Source organism: Trichosurus vulpecula, chromosome 1 (assembly GCF_011100635.1).
Source record: "Trichosurus vulpecula isolate mTriVul1 chromosome 1, mTriVul1.pri, whole genome shotgun sequence".
In the NCBI taxonomy this organism is placed as follows: Eukaryota; Metazoa; Chordata; class Mammalia; order Diprotodontia; family Phalangeridae; genus Trichosurus; species Trichosurus vulpecula.
Genome location: NC_050573.1, coordinates 500,125,362 through 500,145,886, shown reverse-complemented (window position 1 = coordinate 500,145,886; position 20,525 = coordinate 500,125,362). Strand labels below are relative to the sequence as shown.

The 20,525-nt window shown below is 45.1% G+C and overlaps 1 protein-coding gene across 1 annotated transcript in view; it reads right to left on the bottom strand.

The window, feature by feature from the left end:
• The window catches only part of MYO15A (myosin XVA), a 128,541-nt gene that overhangs the window by 17,644 nt on the left and 90,372 nt on the right, over positions 1 to 20,525 (bottom strand). The window contains 13 exon segments of the mRNA XM_036748000.1: positions 2,799 to 2,951; positions 2,954 to 2,982; positions 3,666 to 3,747; positions 6,677 to 6,692; positions 6,800 to 6,873; positions 7,902 to 7,974; positions 11,685 to 11,757; positions 12,297 to 12,442; positions 12,848 to 12,882; positions 12,885 to 13,046; positions 17,781 to 17,855; positions 18,330 to 18,441; positions 19,662 to 19,803. Of these exon segments, the coding sequence (XP_036603895.1) occupies positions 2,799 to 2,951; positions 2,954 to 2,982; positions 3,666 to 3,747; positions 6,677 to 6,692; positions 6,800 to 6,873; positions 7,902 to 7,974; positions 11,685 to 11,757; positions 12,297 to 12,442; positions 12,848 to 12,882; positions 12,885 to 13,046; positions 17,781 to 17,855; positions 18,330 to 18,441; positions 19,662 to 19,803 (1,172 nt within the window).

Genomic DNA, 20,525 nt, shown 5'->3' with positions numbered 1-20,525 from the left:
AACCTGATTTAAATATTTTCATAATTGTATTTCATTAGAATTGGCTTCTTTTGTAATCCATTTTATGCATTTATAAACATTATTCTAAGAAGGGGTCCATAGTTTCACTAGACTGCTAGAGAGAGAGAGAAGAGAGGGACAGAGAGCAAGGGAGAGAGGAGAGAGAGAGAGGAGAGGAGAGAGCGAGAGAGAGAGAGATATTGACGAGAAAGAAAGAAGAAGAGACAGAGACATAGAGACAGAGGCAGAGGTTAAGAAGCCCTGCCCTAGTCTAACTCTCTCAAGAAACAAAAACCCAGAATGAGGAAGACTTGCATAGTCCACAGAGGAGTCAGGACCAAGGACAGATCCCAGACCAGGAACAAGTATGACAAGAGCCTGGGTCTCTTCTGAACCCCATGCTTTTTCCAATATAGCAAGCTAACCTCCTTCAAATGTAATTAAATGGATTTTTTAATGGAATTAAAATTAAAACAAACAAAGCCCTAGAGACTCACTTTGAACTGGACTGAACCAGGTATTTTCTGGCATAATAGACATTGATATAGGTTGACACTAGAGTCAGGAAAGACCCAACTCTTATACACACTGTGACCATGGGCAAATGATTTAGTTTCTCAGGGCTCTAGGAAACTTTCTTATACTGTAATGAGAGAGAGGGAGTTTCCATAAGAGGAATTTCCCATCAATTATATCACAAATCCAGAGCAGACTCTTGCTCCCATCCAAGCATAGGGAAACAAGACCACGATACTGAAATTTTCTCTAGTCTAGAACATTACAGGACCATAGATTTATGGCTAGAAGGGACTTTAGATGTCACGTAGTCCACTTCTTTGTTTTATAAAGGAGGAAAACTGAGGTTTAGAGAGGTTAAATAATTTCCCTAGGGTCACAGAGGGACTTGTTGAGAAAGGCAGGATTTCAACCCAGGCCTTTTGAATCTAAATCTAGCTCTCTTTCTACCATAAACAGGGACTTTCATACATGTAATATATGTTTGTTGAATGATAGGAATTGACCTGAACTAAATAATCGCCTTAAACATAATCACAATAAATCAACCAGAGAGCTGTGAACTGAGAGGAACTGAAAGGCACAGGAAAACACCTTATCCTTCCCCAAGGTGTCTCCCTACCAGGTTCCCTTCTTTCAAGGTTAAATCTTCCTTCTCACTTTCTTCCTCTACAATACAAAGCCTAGGAGGGAAACCCATTTAATCTTCAACATCTCAGTGTGAACAGGACTATCAGACACTTTTCTTTCTCAGGAGAATCTCTAAATACCAGGAGGACTAGAAGGGTCTGAAGGTGGGGAGGGACTCTGAAAAAGATCCAAAGAAGAAATGAGAGCCCTCAGGGACAAATTTAGGTATCATTATAATCTTGACAAGATTCTGGAGGAGACATAGTGATTCCCTGTCTCCAGCCCCCAGCCCTCAAAGAGGGCCCCTTCCTCACCTTACCTTTATGGGGGAAAGGGAGGCTTCAGAGGGTTTCCTTCCCTTCTCTAATGATTCTTTCCATGAGGAGTCAATGATCAGCCTTTTGCTCAGAACCCAGAAAGCATCTCTGTGAACTAGGGAGAGTGAAGGTGGTCCAGGGCAGGGTTCTTGGAAGAAGCCCGTTGACTGGAAGGATTCTAGGGATGTCTTTTTCCTTTTTCTTCTAGGATGGGATCATTTGTGATCCCAATGTGGCTCTCCTGCAGCCTAATTTGATTTAGTGACTCTGCATTGCTCACTGAATAGAATCCATACTCTAAGGGCTTCTCAGTCTGGCTCTACCCCACCTTCCTAGGCTTGTTTCCTTGGTCCTCCCAGAGCACCTACAGACCGAGGTCTATACTTTTGCCTGGGTATGCCTAAGTATGCATCCTTCCTTTTGATTTTTCCTGTTTGTTTACTATTGGGTTTGTGGGGTGTGTGTGTGTGTGTGTGTGTGTGGTGTGTATTTGACAAGCATTTATCGAGTGCTCCTATATCCAGGCACCATGCTAGGCACAAAGAAAAAAAGTAAAACGGCGGGGTGGTGGTGTCTGTGAAATTGAATGGGAAAACTATCTATCTTCATTTTCACTGCTTCTAATTGAACTTTGGAGTTTCCTTTAATTATTTAAAACATTATTGTGAGAAGGGACCCATAGGTTTCATCATACTGCCAAAGAGTCCATGACACACACAAAAGTTAAGAATCTCTGATCTAGAAGGAGAGAATGGTTAATAGTGTCAAATATTACAGATTAATCAAGAAGGATAAAGAGTGAGAAAAGAATCATGGATCATTGGTAACATTGGAGAGGGCAGTTTTCAAAAGTGGGTGGATAGAAGTCAGATAACCTAACAGATTTGTTGATGATTGGGTTCCCTATCTCCTCTATCCCCACCCCAAGGCTGACTTTGGCAACAGCATAGAACTCACCCTTAATAAGCTTTTAAAGACAAATTCAGTTGAAGAGGAGAGAACCTCCAGGGCAAGGAACCCAACTCCTGGTCACCCATGGTGTCTAGGCCTTGAAGAACAGTCAGGAGAGGGAATAAGACTAGGCCAATTGGAGAGGTGAATACCTGGGCTATAGCTTGGGATGGAGGGAAGAAGTAACCCATCTGATAGCTTCCTATGTTAACTGATTATTCTTGCTAACTAGGTGCCAAATTCAGCTGCTTCTAAGCTGCTAAAAGAATGTTAAATGCTTCCAGCACCTTCTGAATTGTAGTGCCCTGGGGAAAAAGCTGGGCTGCTAGTTATGGCTCTGACTGCCAGTCACAGTTTTCATGAGGTGGCAAATGCTTCCTGAACCCTGGAAGGGTAGGTCTATGACCCCACCATGAGCCTCACCTCTCAGGAATACTCACCCTGGAAGTGTAAGCCAGGACTCCTGCACATCCTGGAAGAATTTGAAGAGGTATGGCTTCAGGACATCTGAGCACTTGTGGTAGGCTGCAAGGATGGCAGCAGCCTCCAGCCTCTTTGGCAGCTGTCCCTGTTGAGGTACACAGGAGGATGCCATGATTAGGCCAGGCTGCTGCCCCAGATTCAATAGGCATGTCTTGGAATTATCAAAGCTCTTTCAGCTCTTGGGCAGAGGTTTTTTCCGGGACATGACAGTTGGACATGGGAATTTGGAATCTAAGTGATTCTAAAGCTCTTGGGAAGGGTGGAGTGAAAACCTCGAATGAAAGGGAGGAGAGAGGGAGGAAAGAGGGCAGAGGAAGGGGGGGTGAGATAAAGAATGGAGAATAGGTGAGGAACAAAGGCAGAGGGAGGTGGATAGACAGGGAAGGTAGAGAAGCGAAGAAGAAGGGGAAAGATGGAGTGAGGCTGGAACCTCAGGATCACAGCACCATCATACTGCCTCCTGATAAATATAGGGTATTTGTCCAAAAGCCTGTGGGCAGCTTACATCATCTGCTCTGCTTAAAGGAGTAGTAGGGCATGAGTTGGGTTATCCTGGATAAATGCCTCAGAACCCAGAGTGTGCCCTATTTCTGCCCTCATCCCCAACTTTGGACTGAGCCAGCCTAGAGGCTGGGATGGTTCTCTAAATGAGAGGAACCTGAGCATATAACATCCCCCCAATTCTACAGCCCCTTCAAATCTGAAGGAAAGAAGTAGAGGGAGGCCAGAAGATTTCTGTGCTCCAGGGGGGCCAGGGGCCTCACTCACGGCTTAGTGCTGGTGTTGTCTGTGATCTGCTTGATGACCTGGCAGTAGGCTTCATCTCGAAGCACTTCGTGGTCCTGCAGAGCTGGGAAAAAAGGACAACAGGCTATAGTTTCAGAGACATGAGAGGCCATTAAATCCACCCCCATTGTTTTACCAGTTAAGAACCAATCTCTGGGATATGAAATTATTTGCTCAGGTTATACACAGAATTAAGAGGCAGGGTGGGATTCAAACTCAGGTCCTTTAACTTCAAATACAATGCTTTTTCTCCCTCCCCCCCCCATTGGGTCTCTGGTTACAAACCAAAAACTTACTACTTTTCTTAACTCTTAAAACCTATTTTTCTTTCTACTCCCGCAGATGCCACCTTAGTTCTGGCCCTTCTCACCTCTCCCTGGACCATTACAAAAGCCCCCCATTAGTGTCCCTGTCTCAAGTCTCTCCCTACTCCAATCCATCTACCCACAGCTGCCAATGTGACTTTTCTAAAGCACAGATCTGACCAGATCACCTCCTACTCAATAAACTCTCTGACTCTTGGGATAAATATATACTTTCTTTTGATTTTTAAAGCTCTTCTACAACCTGGCTTCAACCCAGCCTTATTCTACATTACTCCCCTTTCCACACACCATAGAACAGTTAAACAGGCCTTCTCTCTGTTATACAGAACTCCAACTCCTGTCTTCATGCATTTGCCTGGAATGCCCTCCCTACTCTGTCCTTCAAGATGCAGCTAAAGCACTTTGAGTTTAATAGCTTAAAAGTACACTAAGACTTTTGGAACACTGTGTGTATGTGCGTGTGTGTATGTGTGCCAACATGCTTATATACATATATGTTGTCTCTAATAGATGTAAACCTCTTGAAAACAGAATTGTCTAACTTTTTGGGCAACTCCCTGAAGCCCTTTAGGTAATTAGGAGCTGAGTTATGAAAACAGCCCCAGGTCTTATTATAGAAATGCTTAGGTGTTCTCCTGCTTCTGGGGTTCTAATAGTAACACAGCACTACTATGTATCAGGCACTGTGCTAAGCACTTTTTAATTATTATCTGACTGGATCCTTCCAACAAGCCATTTTACAGATGAGAAACTGAAGGAAACAGCAATTAAGTGCTCTACCCAGGGTCGCACAGTTAATAATGTCTGAGGCTGGATTTGAATTCAGGGCAGCTAGGTGGTACACTGGGTAGAGTGCCAGGCCTGGAGTCAGGAAGATTAGCTTCATGAGTTCAAATACTTAACCTTTTTTGCCTCAGTTACTCATCTGTAAAATGAGCTAGAGAAAAAAATGGCAAACCACTCTAGTATCTTTGCCAAGAAAACACCAAATGGGGTCACGAAGAGTCTGAAACAACTGAAAGGACCAATAACAACAAATTCTTGACTCTACTATCTACTGGGCCAGTACCTGCCTCTATACCTATCTAATACTTGAAATCAGTAAAGCACCTACAGACGCTCCCAACTCCTCTCCATTCCCTTGATTCTCTCCCTCCCCTCTTCTGCCACAGATTGTCCTTAATATCATCTTCTTTCTCTAATCTCCAATCTTTCCCTATTTAATGAAAGCTGAGTTCAAATCCTGCCTCAGATCATTAAGTCACTTAGCCTCTGTGTCTCAGGCATATGCAACATGCCAGGCATTTCTATAACAAGATCTGTGGCTGTTTTCTTAGCTCAGCTCCTAATTACCCAGAAGGACTTGAGGGAGTTGGGGGGACCAAGAGGATTCTACAGCTACTGAGGTCTTAGCTTGACTTATCTCTGCCTAGCTTGGTTTCCATACTGACCTTGAGCCTGTTTTCACTCCAAAGCTACTGCCCTGGGACCAAGATGGAGGCTGGGAAGGGAGGGGGGAGCCAACCACAGAGCGCCATATTGACTCCCCTGAGGACAGAGAACTAGCTTAGGGCCTTCCCCACCTCTGATTCTGTCTACCCTTTCAGTTAGTACAACTCAACCCCTGGATGGAAAGAAGGTGGGAAATACTATTGGTTAATACCCATTCATGATCCCCCAGGGTTGGGGTGAATGTTTCCCAAAGATCAGCATAGCATTGCCAATGTCTTTTGGTGCTAGTTTCAGTTGGAAAAGTGGGAGCATCTCACTCACCTTCTACCCTTAAGTTTCCCTTTATCTCCATCCTTGATTCTACCCAGGCACATCACACTAGAGAAACTCAAACTTCCTTTATTTTCCCTGGCCACAGGAACCCATACCAATTCTTCCTCCTTCCTTTGAACTCCTATAGCACTGGCAAGGACATTTACTTAGCAAACACTGACTGGTATCTCGTTATCTTTTCATCTGTTTGTGTCTTCTGTGGTTTAGTAAATAATGTCAGACTTGGAGTCAGGAAGACATGAGTTCCAATCCCATTCCTGAGTATGATTATAAGTCGCTTAACATCTCTGAGTCTCAGTTTCCCCATCTGTAAAATGATAATAATCATACCTGTGGTATCCGCCTACCAAAGCTGTTGTGAGGCTTAATGAAATCATATATGCAAAGCACTCTAAAAAATGTCAGCCACCATTGTTTCTCACAAGCAGTGATGATTTCTTATATTCATATCCCCATCACGTTGTACTAGCTAGCACAGGTCTGGGGACCCAGTAGGTGCTAAAAACCAAACCCAACAACCCAAAACTTGTGAACATCCTAATTCCTTTACATGCCTCCAGGTTCTGTCCATGGATATGGGAAGTGGCCTTCAGGGGAGTGGGAGGGGGGTCCCATGATTCTTGTATTTTTGTAATGAAATAAGAGGAACAGCTGGATCATTCGGACATTGCTTGGTGTCTGTCTTCCCAAGGTATGTCCCTGGACTCCACTGGGGGGATTGTACCACCCCCAATTTTGCCCTGGATTCTCCCAGGCTACTCCGGAAAGATCATCCCACCCTCAGAGACTCCTTCCATAGCCTTAGAAGTAGCAGCCAATTCATCACCACAGATCCTGGAGCCATTGACCTGCCCATTAGTACTCCCTGAACTTCCCCAGTACTGGTCTCAGGGGGCAGCTTTGAACCACAGAATGTCAGCTGGAAGGAGACTTAGAGGTCAGCTCTTGAAATGCCTTTGTTTTATAGATGAGAAAAATTAGGCCATACAGAAGGGAGAAACAAACCTTTAAGAAGGAGCGGAGCACATCCAACTCGGTCTGGGCCTTCATTGGGAAATCACCCATGAACTTCATTACAGCTGCAAGAGGGACATACCCCGCCCGACCCCAAAGCCCCAAATTAGCTTCACTCGTCAGCTACCTCAATAGCTTTCTTCCCGACCCCTGTGCCCCTCCCCACCACTGGGGAGAGAAAGCTTCTTTCTCTGGTAGCAGGAGAGGAGTAAGGGCTCCTTGAGAGAATGAGATGCTGCTGCTGTCTTGGATGGCAGGTGTGAGCAGGGCCCAAGAGCAGGCAGAAAGCATCTTAGAACGTAAGCTCCTTGAGGTCAGGGGCTGTTTGGTTTTTGTCTTGGTATCCCAAGTGTCTAGCCCAGTGCCTGGCATATTTCAAATACTTAATACATGCTTGTTGATGGAATACTAGAGGGAGGCAGTGTTAGGGATGACATAATGAAGTGGCTATGGCTTGTGGCTAAAAGTGTGTCTGACAGTGGTTTGCTATTTCCTTCTCCAGCTCATTTTACAGATGAGAAAACTGAGGAAAGTGCATCTGGGGGGATGGGGGTGGGTAAAGAAGGTATGCATGGACTTATTTGTCCTTGGTATCATTCATTTGCTAAAATGACCTCATTTTCTGAGATGGGATACGAGGGCTCAGTCCTGGAAATGGGGATTCAGTCCCAGGATTTGGGGTTTGGTCCAAGAGTTGGGGGCTCAGTCTCAGGATGGATGTTCGGTCCTGGGGATGTGAAACAATATCTTAGGAATGAGGAGGTAAGGAATAGGGACTCAGACATTAACTGGGGTCAGCAATGCTTTGCCACAGAACTCCATCATTGGAGTTCTCAAAAGAGATGCAGAGCCCCGAGTGTGGATCAGCTTCATAAGGAGATACTCAATGGTAGTTGTCTGAGACACACACACACACACACACAGTCCTTTCCAGTCCTTATCCCAGAAAAGTCTTACCCCTTGGCAGGTTGGGGGTAGAGGCAGAGAAAAGGGGGAAACTTCACTCTTGGGGGGTGTTCCCAAGTCCCTCCAAGGAAATCCATCCCCAAGCCAAGAGCCTTGGAAGGCCTCTCTTCCCACCTTCCCCCAGTACCTAGGAACATCTCTGTGGTAATCTTGTTCAGGCTGCTGTTGCTGAACTCAATGAGGGATTCCTGGATTGGTGTCTATATGAAAGAGAGAAAAGTAAAGGTGAGTGAAATCAGTGGGGAATTAGAGTGGTGGTAGAGAGAAACTTTCTCTGAGCCAAAGGGTCTTCAAACATTGTCTAGTCTAACCCTCTTTTTCCTTTAACAGAGGAGGAAACTTAAATCGTAGAGGTCGGGTGATTTGCCCAGGTCACAAAGGTAGTAAGTGACAGAGTAAGGATTTGAAACCCAGATCACTAGACCCCAACCTCATTACTCTTCCACAGGAGTAGGGTGTAACATTTGGAAGCAGAGGTTCTGGGCCATAAAAGGAGGGTGATGACAACAAATCCCAGCAACCACGTCACAGCACAGTGTCTTCTGGGTCAGGAAGGCAGGAACATGGTAACCTTGATAAGGAGGGCCAGGAACACTGTGAAATGGAGGTGTACCGATTTAGATATAAAAGCTGATACTAAGCAAACCGTGAGAGCTAGGAATTGTTTATGTCAGATTTATGGAGAATGGGGAATTTGTGAACAAACAAGAGATAGAGCATTATGAAATACAAAATGGATAAGTTTGACTACATTAAACTGAAAGGTTTTGCACAAACAAAGCCAATGCAACCAAGATTAGGAGGAAAGCAGAAAACGGAAGAATTTTACAACCAGGTCTCTGATATAGGCTTCATTCTAAATGTCCCCTAAATGCCCTAAATATATAGGGGCAGCTAGGTGGTGCAGTGAATAGAACACCGACCCTGGAGTAGGAAGACCTGAGTTCAAATGTGACCTCAGACACTGACCTTGCTGTGTGACCTTGGGCAAGTCACTAACCCCAATTGCCCGCTCCCCTCTCCAAAAAAAATATAGAGAACTGAATCAAATTTGTAAGAATACAAAACTTCCTCAATTGATAAATGGTCAGGGATATGAAAGGCAGTTTTCAGAGGAAAAAATTAAAGCTATCTATAGTCACATAAAAATGTTCTAGATCGCTATTGATTAGAGAAATCCAAATCAAAACAACTCTGAGAGGCCACATCAAACCTATCAGATTGGCTAACATGACAAAACAGGAAAATTATAATGCTGCAAAAGATGTGGGAAAATTGGAACACAAATGCATTGTTGCTGGAGTTGTGAACTGATCAAACCATTCTGGAGAGTAATTTGGAACTATATCCAAAGGGTATAAAACGTGCAGACCCTTTGACCCAGCAATACCGCTTGGGTCTGTATTCCAAAGAGATCAGACAAATGGGAAAAGGCCCCACATGTACAAAACATTTATGGCAGCTCTTTTGTGGTGGCAAAGAACTGGAAATTGAGGGGATACCCATTATTTGGGTAATGGTTGACAGTTACATGGTGCATGAATGTAAGGAATATATTGTGCTATAAGAAATGGTGAGCAGGAAGACTTCAGAAAACCTGAAAGACTTATACGAACTGATGCTGAGTGAAATGAGCAGAACCTGGAGAATATCATACAGAGTAACAGCCGACACCGTGCGATGACTAACTTTGATAGACTTAGACTCTTCTCAGCAGTGCAAGGATACAACTCCAAAAGACTATGATGGAAAATGCCATTCACATCCAGAGAAAGAAATATGGAATCTGAATGCAGAATAAGCACTATTTCTCTCTTTTTTCTTTTTGTTTGTTTCTTCTTTCTCGTGGTTCCCTTCCCGTGGTTCTCATGTCTTCTTTACAACATGCTAATATGAAAATATGTTTAATATCAATGTATATGTAGAGCCTATATCAAATTACCACCATTTGTGGTGGAGGGGAGGGAAGAGTGGGGAGAAAATTTAGAGCTCAAAATCTTATGGAAGCGAATGTTGAAACTAAAAACAATAAATTAATTAATTTTTAAAAAGAAATATAGGTGCTACAATATACCAGAGACTCTCATGATGTGACGGGCCATGTCACATCACAGGGCATCTCCATATGGGACCCAATTTGGGGGCCAACATCTCTGTCAGAGGAGGTTAGTCTCCTGAAGGTTACAAAAACAGCATTTTCACAGAAATATATGATACAAGCTCATGCCTATGTCACTGAGTCACTTTGGAGGTTGAACAGGTAGTCCTAAGCCCACCAAGGATTCCTCACCCCCCCTGGGCACTGAGGGGGCAACTTAAAACTAGAGAATATTAGAGATGCAAGAAAAATGTGGACACTGTCAGATGGGAAGAGGGATATTAAGGAAACTTTGACTTTTTTGCCCACTCCATTCCAGAAAGTGATGATATGGGCATGTCCAGAGTCATGATGTCAACTCACACCATCACCATCGTGATAACGACCCCACCATGTCAGATATCATGATGATGACACCACCACGTCAAATATCACGATGATACTACCTCAGCAGACATCGCAATGATGACACCACCATGGCAGATACCATGACAATGACACCGCCACACCAGGCATCGTGTATGATGACACCGTCATGCCCAGATACTATGATGATGACACTGCCATGTGAGATAGTGTGATGATGACATACCACGCTAGATATCGTGGTGATGGACACCATCGTGTTAGATATGGATAATGATATGTGTAGCTGGGACATGGAAGAGTGGGGGAGTCAGTGATGTGTCTTGGGATGATAGCCTCTTCCTGGGGAGATGGAGGGGGGAGAGAAGTAGACAGAAGGCGAGGTTGCTATGAGGATGCTTTTTTGCTCAATTTCCCCTTTGCTAATCTATCCTCCACACGACTACCAATTGATATTCCCAAAGCAACGGTTGGCCTTGTCCATCCTCTGCTCACAAACTCCAATGGCTGTATTTGATTCTAGGTTCAAATACAAACTCCTCTGTTTGGATTTAAGAGCCTTCGCAATAGGGTTCTAGTCTCAGTTTCCTTTTCTGTCAATGGGGATACATAATAGCACTCATGTCTTAGGATTTTTCTAAGGATAAATGAGATAATATTTGTAAATCAATTTGTAACTCTTCAGAAAAATGCTGCTGCTTTCCTTCCTCCTCTTCCTCCTCTTCCTCCTCCTCCTTCTCCTCCTCCTCCTTCTTCTTCCTCTTCCTCTTCTTCTTCCTCCTCTTCCTCCTCCTCTTTCTCCATCATTGTCATCATCATCATCTTCACCACCATCCTCATTGCTGTTACCTTCCCAGGTTTATTGTACATGACTCTCCTGGTTGTGGCCAAAACAGCTTTGCTTGCTGTTTCCCACATACAGCATTTCCATGTCAGAGGCTGTTTCCCCTTCCTCACAGGTGCTTCTTAAAACCCCTGACTTTTTCAGAGCTCAGCTTAAGGGCTACCTCCTACAAGAAGCCTATCCTGATTCCCTCCGTTGTTAGCACTCTCCCCCAGATTTATTTTTAAAACTCACTTCTCTCTGTACATGGTGTCTACCTCCAATAAGAACCTAAGTTCTTTGAAGGCAGGGCCTGGTTTGATTTCCATCTCTGTGTCCCCATTGCTGAAGACAGCAGATGACTAATGAATGGGTCAGGAGAATGGGAAAGGGGAGGTGGAAGTAGCAATGAGGAAGCTGCTCCTTTCGCAGACATTCCCTAAGCAGGGTCTAAGGGCAGAGGGAGAGGTGACGTGGGGATGGGAGGGAGAATGATGACCAGTAACTTGGAACTGGAGCCAGGAACTGGTCGAGGATTTCAGGAGACTCCTGGAGAATAGACTGCCAGTCTAAGCCTGGGTGGATGGCTTCCCTTCCCCTTCCCCCTCAGGGCCAGGAAGTACCTTGGAAAATTTCAGCATGTTGCTCACGTCCCTGGATTCTCTTCCTTTCTTGGATTTCTGCCTGAAAGAATCCCTGACACAGGAAACAGGAGAGCTGGTGATTTTCCTACCTCTATGTCTTTGCTTAGGTTATTTCCCTCCTCCAGGAATTCAGGGGAATATGAGTCATCTTTTCACGTAGGTAAGTCTTTCCCCCTTTATTAGGCTGGAAGCTTCTAGTAGGTAGGGACCAGGTTTATACGTCCCTGTATTCTTCCTCACCTCCTCACCCCATGCTGGGTATATAGTAGGATTCAGTAAATTTTGCTTGACTGGACCAATGCCATAGGGTAGGTGGGTCTTTGAGCTTGAGGGCTGGGATTGCTCCTACTGGGTTACCTAGGCCAGGCACGGCCATTTTACAAAGTCGAGAGGAGCTAATATCACCCTCAAGCCTTCCCCCACCAGGGCCCCCAAGGGGGAAATCTGTCTGGCCAAGGCTCTCCCCCTCCTGACCTGCCTCATAGCCCATTCAGAACCCCAGAGATTGGTTTCCCTTCCAGATTTGTGATGTCTCCCCAATCTCACGTTTCTCTTTCTCCCTCCCATCCCCCACATAGAATCAGAACTCACATGGATCGCCTTTGTGGATCCCGGAAATACTTTTGAGCAAATTCCAGCATTGTGTACTGATGACTGGGGAATAGGGATGCCCCATAGACCTCCAGTCGGGATGTTTCCTCCTCAAATTCCCTGGAGATGTCCCTAACCAGGGACGCCTGCAGGGACAAGAGAGGGATGCAGACTGGGCAAAAAATCCAAGAGATAAAATATCTAGTCTAGGAATACTATCTGGAAGTGAGTGAATCCAGAGCCAGTGTAGAGCACTGCATTTGGAATTAGGGGACCTCTAAATCTCAGCTTTCCCACTAACAAGTGGTGTGACCTTAGACAGTCATTTATATCCTGGGTCTCGGTTTTCCTCAATATAGAACAAAGATGTTGAAATAGACTAGATCGAACATTCTCATGGTCTAGGAATGGGGGATAAGATTTTCCCTTCTGACGGCTGAGAGGCCTGGACTTGCCTTCTCTTCCCTCGGACAATGCCCATGTGCTAATAGAACCCCCTCCCCACCTCCAGCCTTCCGGGTCATCAAGATCCTTTGAGATGGAATCATCACCTCTGTCTTCCTGCCAAATTCCTGGGCCACAGTTAAGAAGCCACGGCTACGGCCACGGCAGCTGCTCGTCCTGATTGGTCCCGGGGCCCACCCATGTCCAGCTCCGAGGGCAGCTGGAGGAAGTCAGGGGCAGCCACAGGCTGTACCAAGTCCATGGGGAATCGGCCAGGCCTCCCGTGGATGGCTCCAAACTTCCATCCTGGGGGGATCAGGCAGAGGAAAGGGGCTCAGAGAACGTGCAGCAGATTTTCCTCATCCCCCAGTGTCTAATGGCCCACCTGAAATGAGTTTGTCTTTAAGGTGCACATTATTTTGTGTTGACCGGTATGCTTGTGGACTGTTCCCTGATAGCAATACAGAAACAGCAAATGAGGTCATGTGATTCAGCACTATATAAATGTCAGCTACTATTATGTCATTACTGTTTGCATTTAAAGACAGAAGCTTTCATTTTCACCTGTGTATCCCCTGGGGATAGGGATACTATACAGGCAACTCGGTGGTGCAGTAGATAGAATGCTGGGCCTGGAAGACTCATCTTCATGAGTTCAAGTCTGACCTCAGACACTTACTAGCTGTGTGACCCTGGGCAAGTCACTTCACCCTGTTTGCCTCAGTTTCCTCATCTGTCAAATGAGCTGGAGAAGAAAATGGCAAACCACTCCAATACCTTTGCCAAGAATGGGGTCACAGAGAGTTAGCCATGAGAAATGACTCAACAAAACCATGACCATTATTCTTTTTATTTAAGGGCAGAAGCTTTCATTTTCATCTCTGTATCCCTAGTGTCTAGCACAGTCCCTGGCACAGCCTGTGGTCAGTAAATTCGTCTTAAATGAATGAATAAATGGAGATGAGAAGACCCAGGGTCTGTGTTCCCTTGAGAGGTGGGTGCAGGTTGAGGACAGGAGCTTCAGGGGCTACCCAGATGAATGCCTCCTGTCTTCTTTCTCCCTATTCCCTCCCTCACTTCATCCCCACTTCCACCAGCAGACAAAGGGCTAACAATCTAGCATGACAGTCAGTGCAATCAGGAAAAGACTCCAGGACTCTGAAATCGTATTTTCTCAAAATTATTCAGTCTCTGACACATACTTTGGAATCTATTGGAACCCATCAAGGGGCTCAAAATTATAAGCAAAAAAGATGTGTGTGTGGTGTTGTGTGTGTTGTGTGTGGTGTGTGTGTGTGTGTGTGTGTGTGTGAGAATAGGCTGCAAAGATGACTTTCGCTGGGGAAGAACAAAGACCGTCATTAATCTTTTCCACTGTGGGGGAGATAATTGACTCGATACTGGAGTGAACCTTGGGGCAGAGCTGACCTGGATGGCGACTGGAGACTTAGCATCTCAGAAATTCTCATCTCTCTACCGACAGCCTGGCTCCGGGATTCTACTGAACCCTGCCTGGACCATGGTCCCCCTTTCAGCTCTTGCTCAGGGGTTGGTAATTATATCAACATTACCACTGCTTCTCTGAAGGATGTGATCCTCTCCTACCCTAGGACTCCACTCAGCATGCCTGGAACTTTGAATCCTAGGCTTTGTGAGCTGATGTCTCCTTCCCGGACCACCACTCCCCATTCCCTCATACACATCCATGGGAGCTCCCTCCAGCATTCTCATCCCACTGTCCGCTAGACTTCCATGATGACCCCTGGAATCCCTGTTCTGTTAACAGACTACCCTTCATACTAAAGCTGTGCCCTCCCCCTCTCCCAGAAAGAAGCCATTTGGCATTTACTTATATATGTGTGTGTTTTCATTCCTCCCAATAGAATGCAAGCTCTTTGATGCCATTTTGTCTTGGTATACATTATTCGCCATCCTGCGCCCTATGGTCCAAACTGTTCTTGTTTCTCCTAACTCGTAACAATCTGTCTTCTGATTCTGTGGCTTTGCACGACTGTCCCCGATACCTGGAATGCACTCCCTCTCTCTTCATTTCTGCCTCTTTTCCCTTAAGACCCAGCTTAAGCTCTGTCTGCCAGGCAGGGCAGCCTCTACTGCCTCCCCTCCCCCAACCGTCTTGTCTTTATGGATGTCAACAAAATAGACAAATGAATGTTGCTAGAGCTAACGATTAAAAAAAAAGAATCAAAGAAAGCCTTCTGGCCTTTTGGTAGATCCTCTGTGAAGGAGTGAGGGGACTAAGAGACTAATCTTGATCTAGAAAGGGGTTGTGATCTGCCCCAGTGGAGTGAGTACTCACACTGTGATGAGATCACAGAGCAGCCTACAGAGACAAACACTTCTGAATCTGCTGGCATCCAGGAGGTGGATCAATCAACCATGCGCTCCCTGACTGTGCTGTAAACACACACACACACACACACACACACACACACACACACACACACACACACGCTTGCCCCTCCCCCAAAATATACATTCAGAAAGACAGACTTAAAGAGAAGTGAACATACCTGGAGATTATAATTGTTTTCCTTCCTTCCTTCCTTCCTTCCTTCCTTCCTTCCTTCCTTCCTTCCTTTCTTTCTTTCTTTCTTTCTTTCTTTTCTTTCTTTCTTTCTTTCTTTCTTTCTTTCTTTCTTTCTTTCTTTCTTTCTTTCTTTCTTTCTTCCTTCCTTCCTTCCTCCCTCCCTCCTTTCCTCCCTCGCTCTCTCTCTCTCTCTCTTTCTTTCTTTCCTTCTCTTATTTTAATAGGACCTGTACTTTCATTAGATTTAGGGAACTCCTAGACAGGAACTTCTACCAATGTAAATGAACCCCTGCTCTGAAACTTTTATTTTTTTTCTCTCTCTCCTCTTATTCTCTCTCTCTCCTCTCTCTCTCCCCCCACTCCCCTCCATCCCTTCCTCCCTCTCTCCCTTCCCCCCCTCTCCCTCCTTCTCTCTCTCCCTCCCTGTCTCTCTCTCCCCTCACTCCCATGTGTCTCTATCTCTATCTTCCCATGTATGTTTCTCCCCATTTATCTCTGTTTTTGTCTGTCTCTCTTTCTCCTTGTGAGTCTTTGTCTCTGTCTCTCTATATTTATATATATATATATATATATATATATATATATATATATATATATATATATATATATATATATATATATATATATATATATGTATAGATAGATAGATATAGAAAGACTTGCAGGACAGCTTCCCTTCTTCTCTCTCCTTTTCCCTAGCCCTCCCCCCCCCCCCCCCCCCCCCGTATACATGCGTGTGTGTGTGTGTGTGTGTGTGTAGCCTTGATAGGCTCAGGAATTTTGATCTGTTCCATTACTGACCTGCTCTTCCCTCCCCCTCCCCCTCGCTCCTGGAGGCTCACCCTTTCAGTGCCAGACTAAAGTCCAGATACCCAATTGGCTACTACAGCTCAGAACTCCCAGCCTCAAGAGATCCACCAGCCTCCTCCTCCCCAGCAGCAGGGATTACAGGCCTTTGCCACCCAGCTGACTGCCCCCAGGTGGTGTAGTGGATAGGGCACCGGGCTCTGGAGTCAGGAGGACCTGAGTTCAAATAATGCATCAGCTCTGTGACCCTGGGCAAGTCACTCATGCCCGATTTCCAACAACAACAACCACAAACAACAATTAAAAGAGCTGCCTAGAGGGCTGGCTGAGAGATAAAATTATTTGCCCAGAATCACACAACCAGTATGTGTCAGAGGCAGAATTTGAACCCAGACCTTCTTGACCCAGAGACTGCTTTCTGTGCCATACTGTCTCTATGACACGTGTAAAATTAGAGATACACATACAAACACTCCAAGATGAACACATAGGCATGTGTACATCCGTGTGGAGGGTCACAGAAAGACAGACAGAGATACAAAGAGATGTGCAAAGAATTGTATACACAGACACAGACAACAAGTGATCAGAGAAGTCTCCACACAAGAATTGGCCCCTCCTTGAGGCTCCTCATGGGAGTCCCTTAAAGGGAGCACAAGGAAGCCAAGGCTGAGATGCCCAGGTTCAGTCCCCACACCTGTGACCTTCAGCCGGTCACTCAGCTCCTCCAGGCCTCCGTTTCTTCTGGGAAATGAAGGAGTTGGATTAAATGACCTTGAACGTCTTTCCTAGTTCTAAATCCTGTGCTTCTACATGCCAGGGTTTCTTTGGATTCCAACACCGCCCTTCCCAACTCTGCCTGAGGTTGCGGAAAGGGGCCCAAGAAGACCAATCATATATGTGTGCGTGTACACACATGTATGTATACACAGGTACACATACATGGACATGCATGAGCACACATACAAGTCTGTGTAAACATAGGAGAGAGCGCTAGGTGGTCCGGTGAATAGAGCACTGGCCCTGGAGTCAGGAGTACCTGAATTCTAATCCAGCCTCAGACACTTACTTGCTGGGTGACCCTGGACAAGTCACTTAACTCTATTTGCCTCAGTTTCCTCATCTGTAAAATCAGCTAGAGAAGGAAATGGCAAACCAATCCAGTATCTTTGCCAAGAAAACCCCAAATGGGGTCATGGAGAGTCCGAAATGACTGACATGACTCATCAGCAATCTACACACGTATGTATATGTACGTATGTATGTGTTTGTGATATATATGTATGTATGAAGGTGTTTGTGATGATATATATATATATATATACACACACATATATGTATGTATGTATATGTATATGGCGAGAGGGACGGAGAGCCCAGTGAATAGAGCTCTGGTCCTGGAGTCAGGAAGATTCATCTTTCTAACTTCAAATCTGGCCTCAGACATTTACTAGCTCTGTGACCCTGGGCAAGTCACTTAACCCTGTTTGCCTCAGTTTCCTTAACTGTAAAATAAGCTGGAAGAGGAAATGGCAAACTATTCCAGAATCCCTGCCAAGAATACCCCAAATGGCATCATGAAGGTAATCTATTATGGAGTGAATACACACATGCATGTGTACAGGTGTACACACACACACACACACACACACACACACACACAGAGGCTTCTTCTTAGTACCTACCAAAGTCCTGGGTGCCCCTCTTCAGCTCCTCCAGATAGATGACCTTCTTCCTGACTACGTAGCCATAATTGTAGCCTGGGAGGCACAGGTAGGAAAGATGGGAGGCAGAGAAGGGTTATCAACTCATGGTCCTTGGGTTTTCCCATCCACTCCTGCTATCCCCACTGAGTCATGGTCTAGGGGCTGGTAGAATTTTGGCTTTTTGCTACCAAGCAAAGCTTAAGAGTTGTAACAGCCAGAAAAAAGTGGGGTCTGGTCATGAGAAGTTGGGATGAGGTTCAATAAACATTGACAAATGAAGATAGTCATATAGTTAGTCACAGGCCATCTATTCCTGGCCTGAGTGGTAGTTTGGGGTGAGGAAATTAAGAGGGCACGAAGCTTAAGGGTGTTGTATGTTCAGGGATCTGTGGGCAAGCGAAGGTGTGCGGCAGGGATGAGCAGTGTGTTAAGGTAATCACTGGTCTAGCACCCATGAGCTCCAGGGATTATTGCTCCTCCTTGATGCTGAATTGGGGTTTGGTTGGGGCCCCCCGATCAGGCACTGACCCCTCTCAGGCCACTCTGAAGACTGCAAATGGATAATGTCACCCTTGTGGAAGCTCAAGAGATTTGGGTCATCCGGCAGGTAGTTTCTCACAGCAACCACATAATCAGAATCCTAAAGCACAGGAGAGTAGGGATGTTGAGATCCAATGGACAGAAGTTTGCCATTTATACCCAGAATGCTTCCATGCTCATGGACTACAATCCAGCCTCTTCCACAGTGGATCCCTCGTCCTTAGGGAACCAAGGACCCCTCAAGGCACATATACCTTTATTCTTTTTGGTTCTGATCTGTGAGTTCCTTGAGGTAGAAAACTCCTGGTGGGAAAACTCCCTTTCCCAACACAGATGGCAAATCCTCTGTGATTTATTATAGTCAAAGAGTTGTTCACAGTTCATAGAGTTTGTTCACGGTCAGAGCTAGTGTCAGAAGCAAGGCTTGAACTCAGGTCTTCCTGACTTCAGTTCTAGCTTCTATCCATTACCCTCATGTTGCTTCTAACCCAGACTCATATATACGCATGTATGTGTGCACATACATGTACGTGTAATATATACATTCAATATGTATGGATATATCTATAGATAATTATACATACATAGATACATGAATATGAACGTGTATACATAGGCATATCCCAACAAACAGTCCCATATCCTAGTACTTCCCCCATACATGGATATTCTCTGAACACCCAGACTTAGACATACACTTAAGAATACACAGATAGCCCACATCTCAATGTATACAAAATCAATTTTCACTGCCACCTCCCCTGCACTCTACAGTGATACTTATATTCACACAACAATCACCATTCACCCAAACATATACACACACGTTAACTCCAACAGCAGGAATTGGACAGATATTTGTTGTTTGTCCTTTGTTCTTGAAGAGGACCATGATGTCAGGGAGGTGATGCCATGGCTTGCACATGAATTGGATTTAAGCGAAGCAGGGCTGTTCAAGGTCACCAGGCTCACTTTCACCTCCAGAGCCATCTGGGTCTAGTGGCCAGATATGGATCAGGACAACTAGAAATAGCCCCTGGACATTATGTAGATTGTGAAGGATGGAGAAAGCAATGCCCCTTGTCCTAAGGCAGGGGTGGGGAACCTGCAGCCTTAAGACCACATGTGGCCTTCTAGGTCCTTAAGCGTGGCTTTTTGATCAATCCAAATTTTAAATTTCAAATGTTAAAATTCAGTCAAAAGGCTGCACTTAAGGACCTAGGAGGCCACATGTGGCCTTAAGGCCGCAGGTTCCCTACCCCTGTCCTAAGGGAATTACCCTTCCCTCTAGACTACGTCCCTTATTCTGTGGTCTCTTACCTTTTTGAGTTCCAGAATGAAGTCATCCACCATGCTCTTCACCTGAGGAGCTCTGGCTGAGAAAAGAATGAGTTTCTCACTGGCCAGGTTGAATTCCAGCATGTTCATGGAAGGTATGGTCACAAAAAGGATGTCTGTATAGCTGGAAGGGAGAGGGACAGGGCCATGTGAGATCCATGTGAGGAACTCACGTGCCCAGATCCTTCCTAAGGGGGGAAGGGCTGTGAATTGACAATTGATGATAAACTAAGAGTCTTATGCATTTATGCAGATCTGCAGGTTACATATACTCGGACTAAAGAAATACCTCCTCTCAGTCCCATTCCTGAATTCATTTCATATCTCCTGATGCAGTTAGAAGAAATGACTCCTCTCTGACTTCCTCTAAAACATTAGAGACTTCCACCTTCCCAGTTTCTGGCTGTAGTCTCAGTGGAAGATGAAAGATTGGAAGGTGGGATAAACCACATACAGAAGGAGGGGGAGAGGGAGGGCATAGTTTTGTGCCAGCCACAGGCTGGAATTGGCCTTAATGAAGGCTATTAGTGTAATTCCAAATCATGTGCCTAATATTGGCATATGACCAATAGAGATCCCTGAGACAAGGGGAGGGGAGGAAGAAAAGACTACCCCTGGTTTACTCATCACGGGAAGATGGTGCCAGCACAACCAGGAAACAACCTTTTTTTTATTTTTTAAAAATTTTATTTTCTAAAATGTATTTATTTTTAGTTTTCAACATTCACTTTTATAAGACTTTTGAGTTTTAAAATTTTTCCCCTCCCCAAGACGGCATGCAATCTGATATAGGCTATACATGTACAATCCTATTAGACATATTTCCACATAAGTCATGTGAAACAA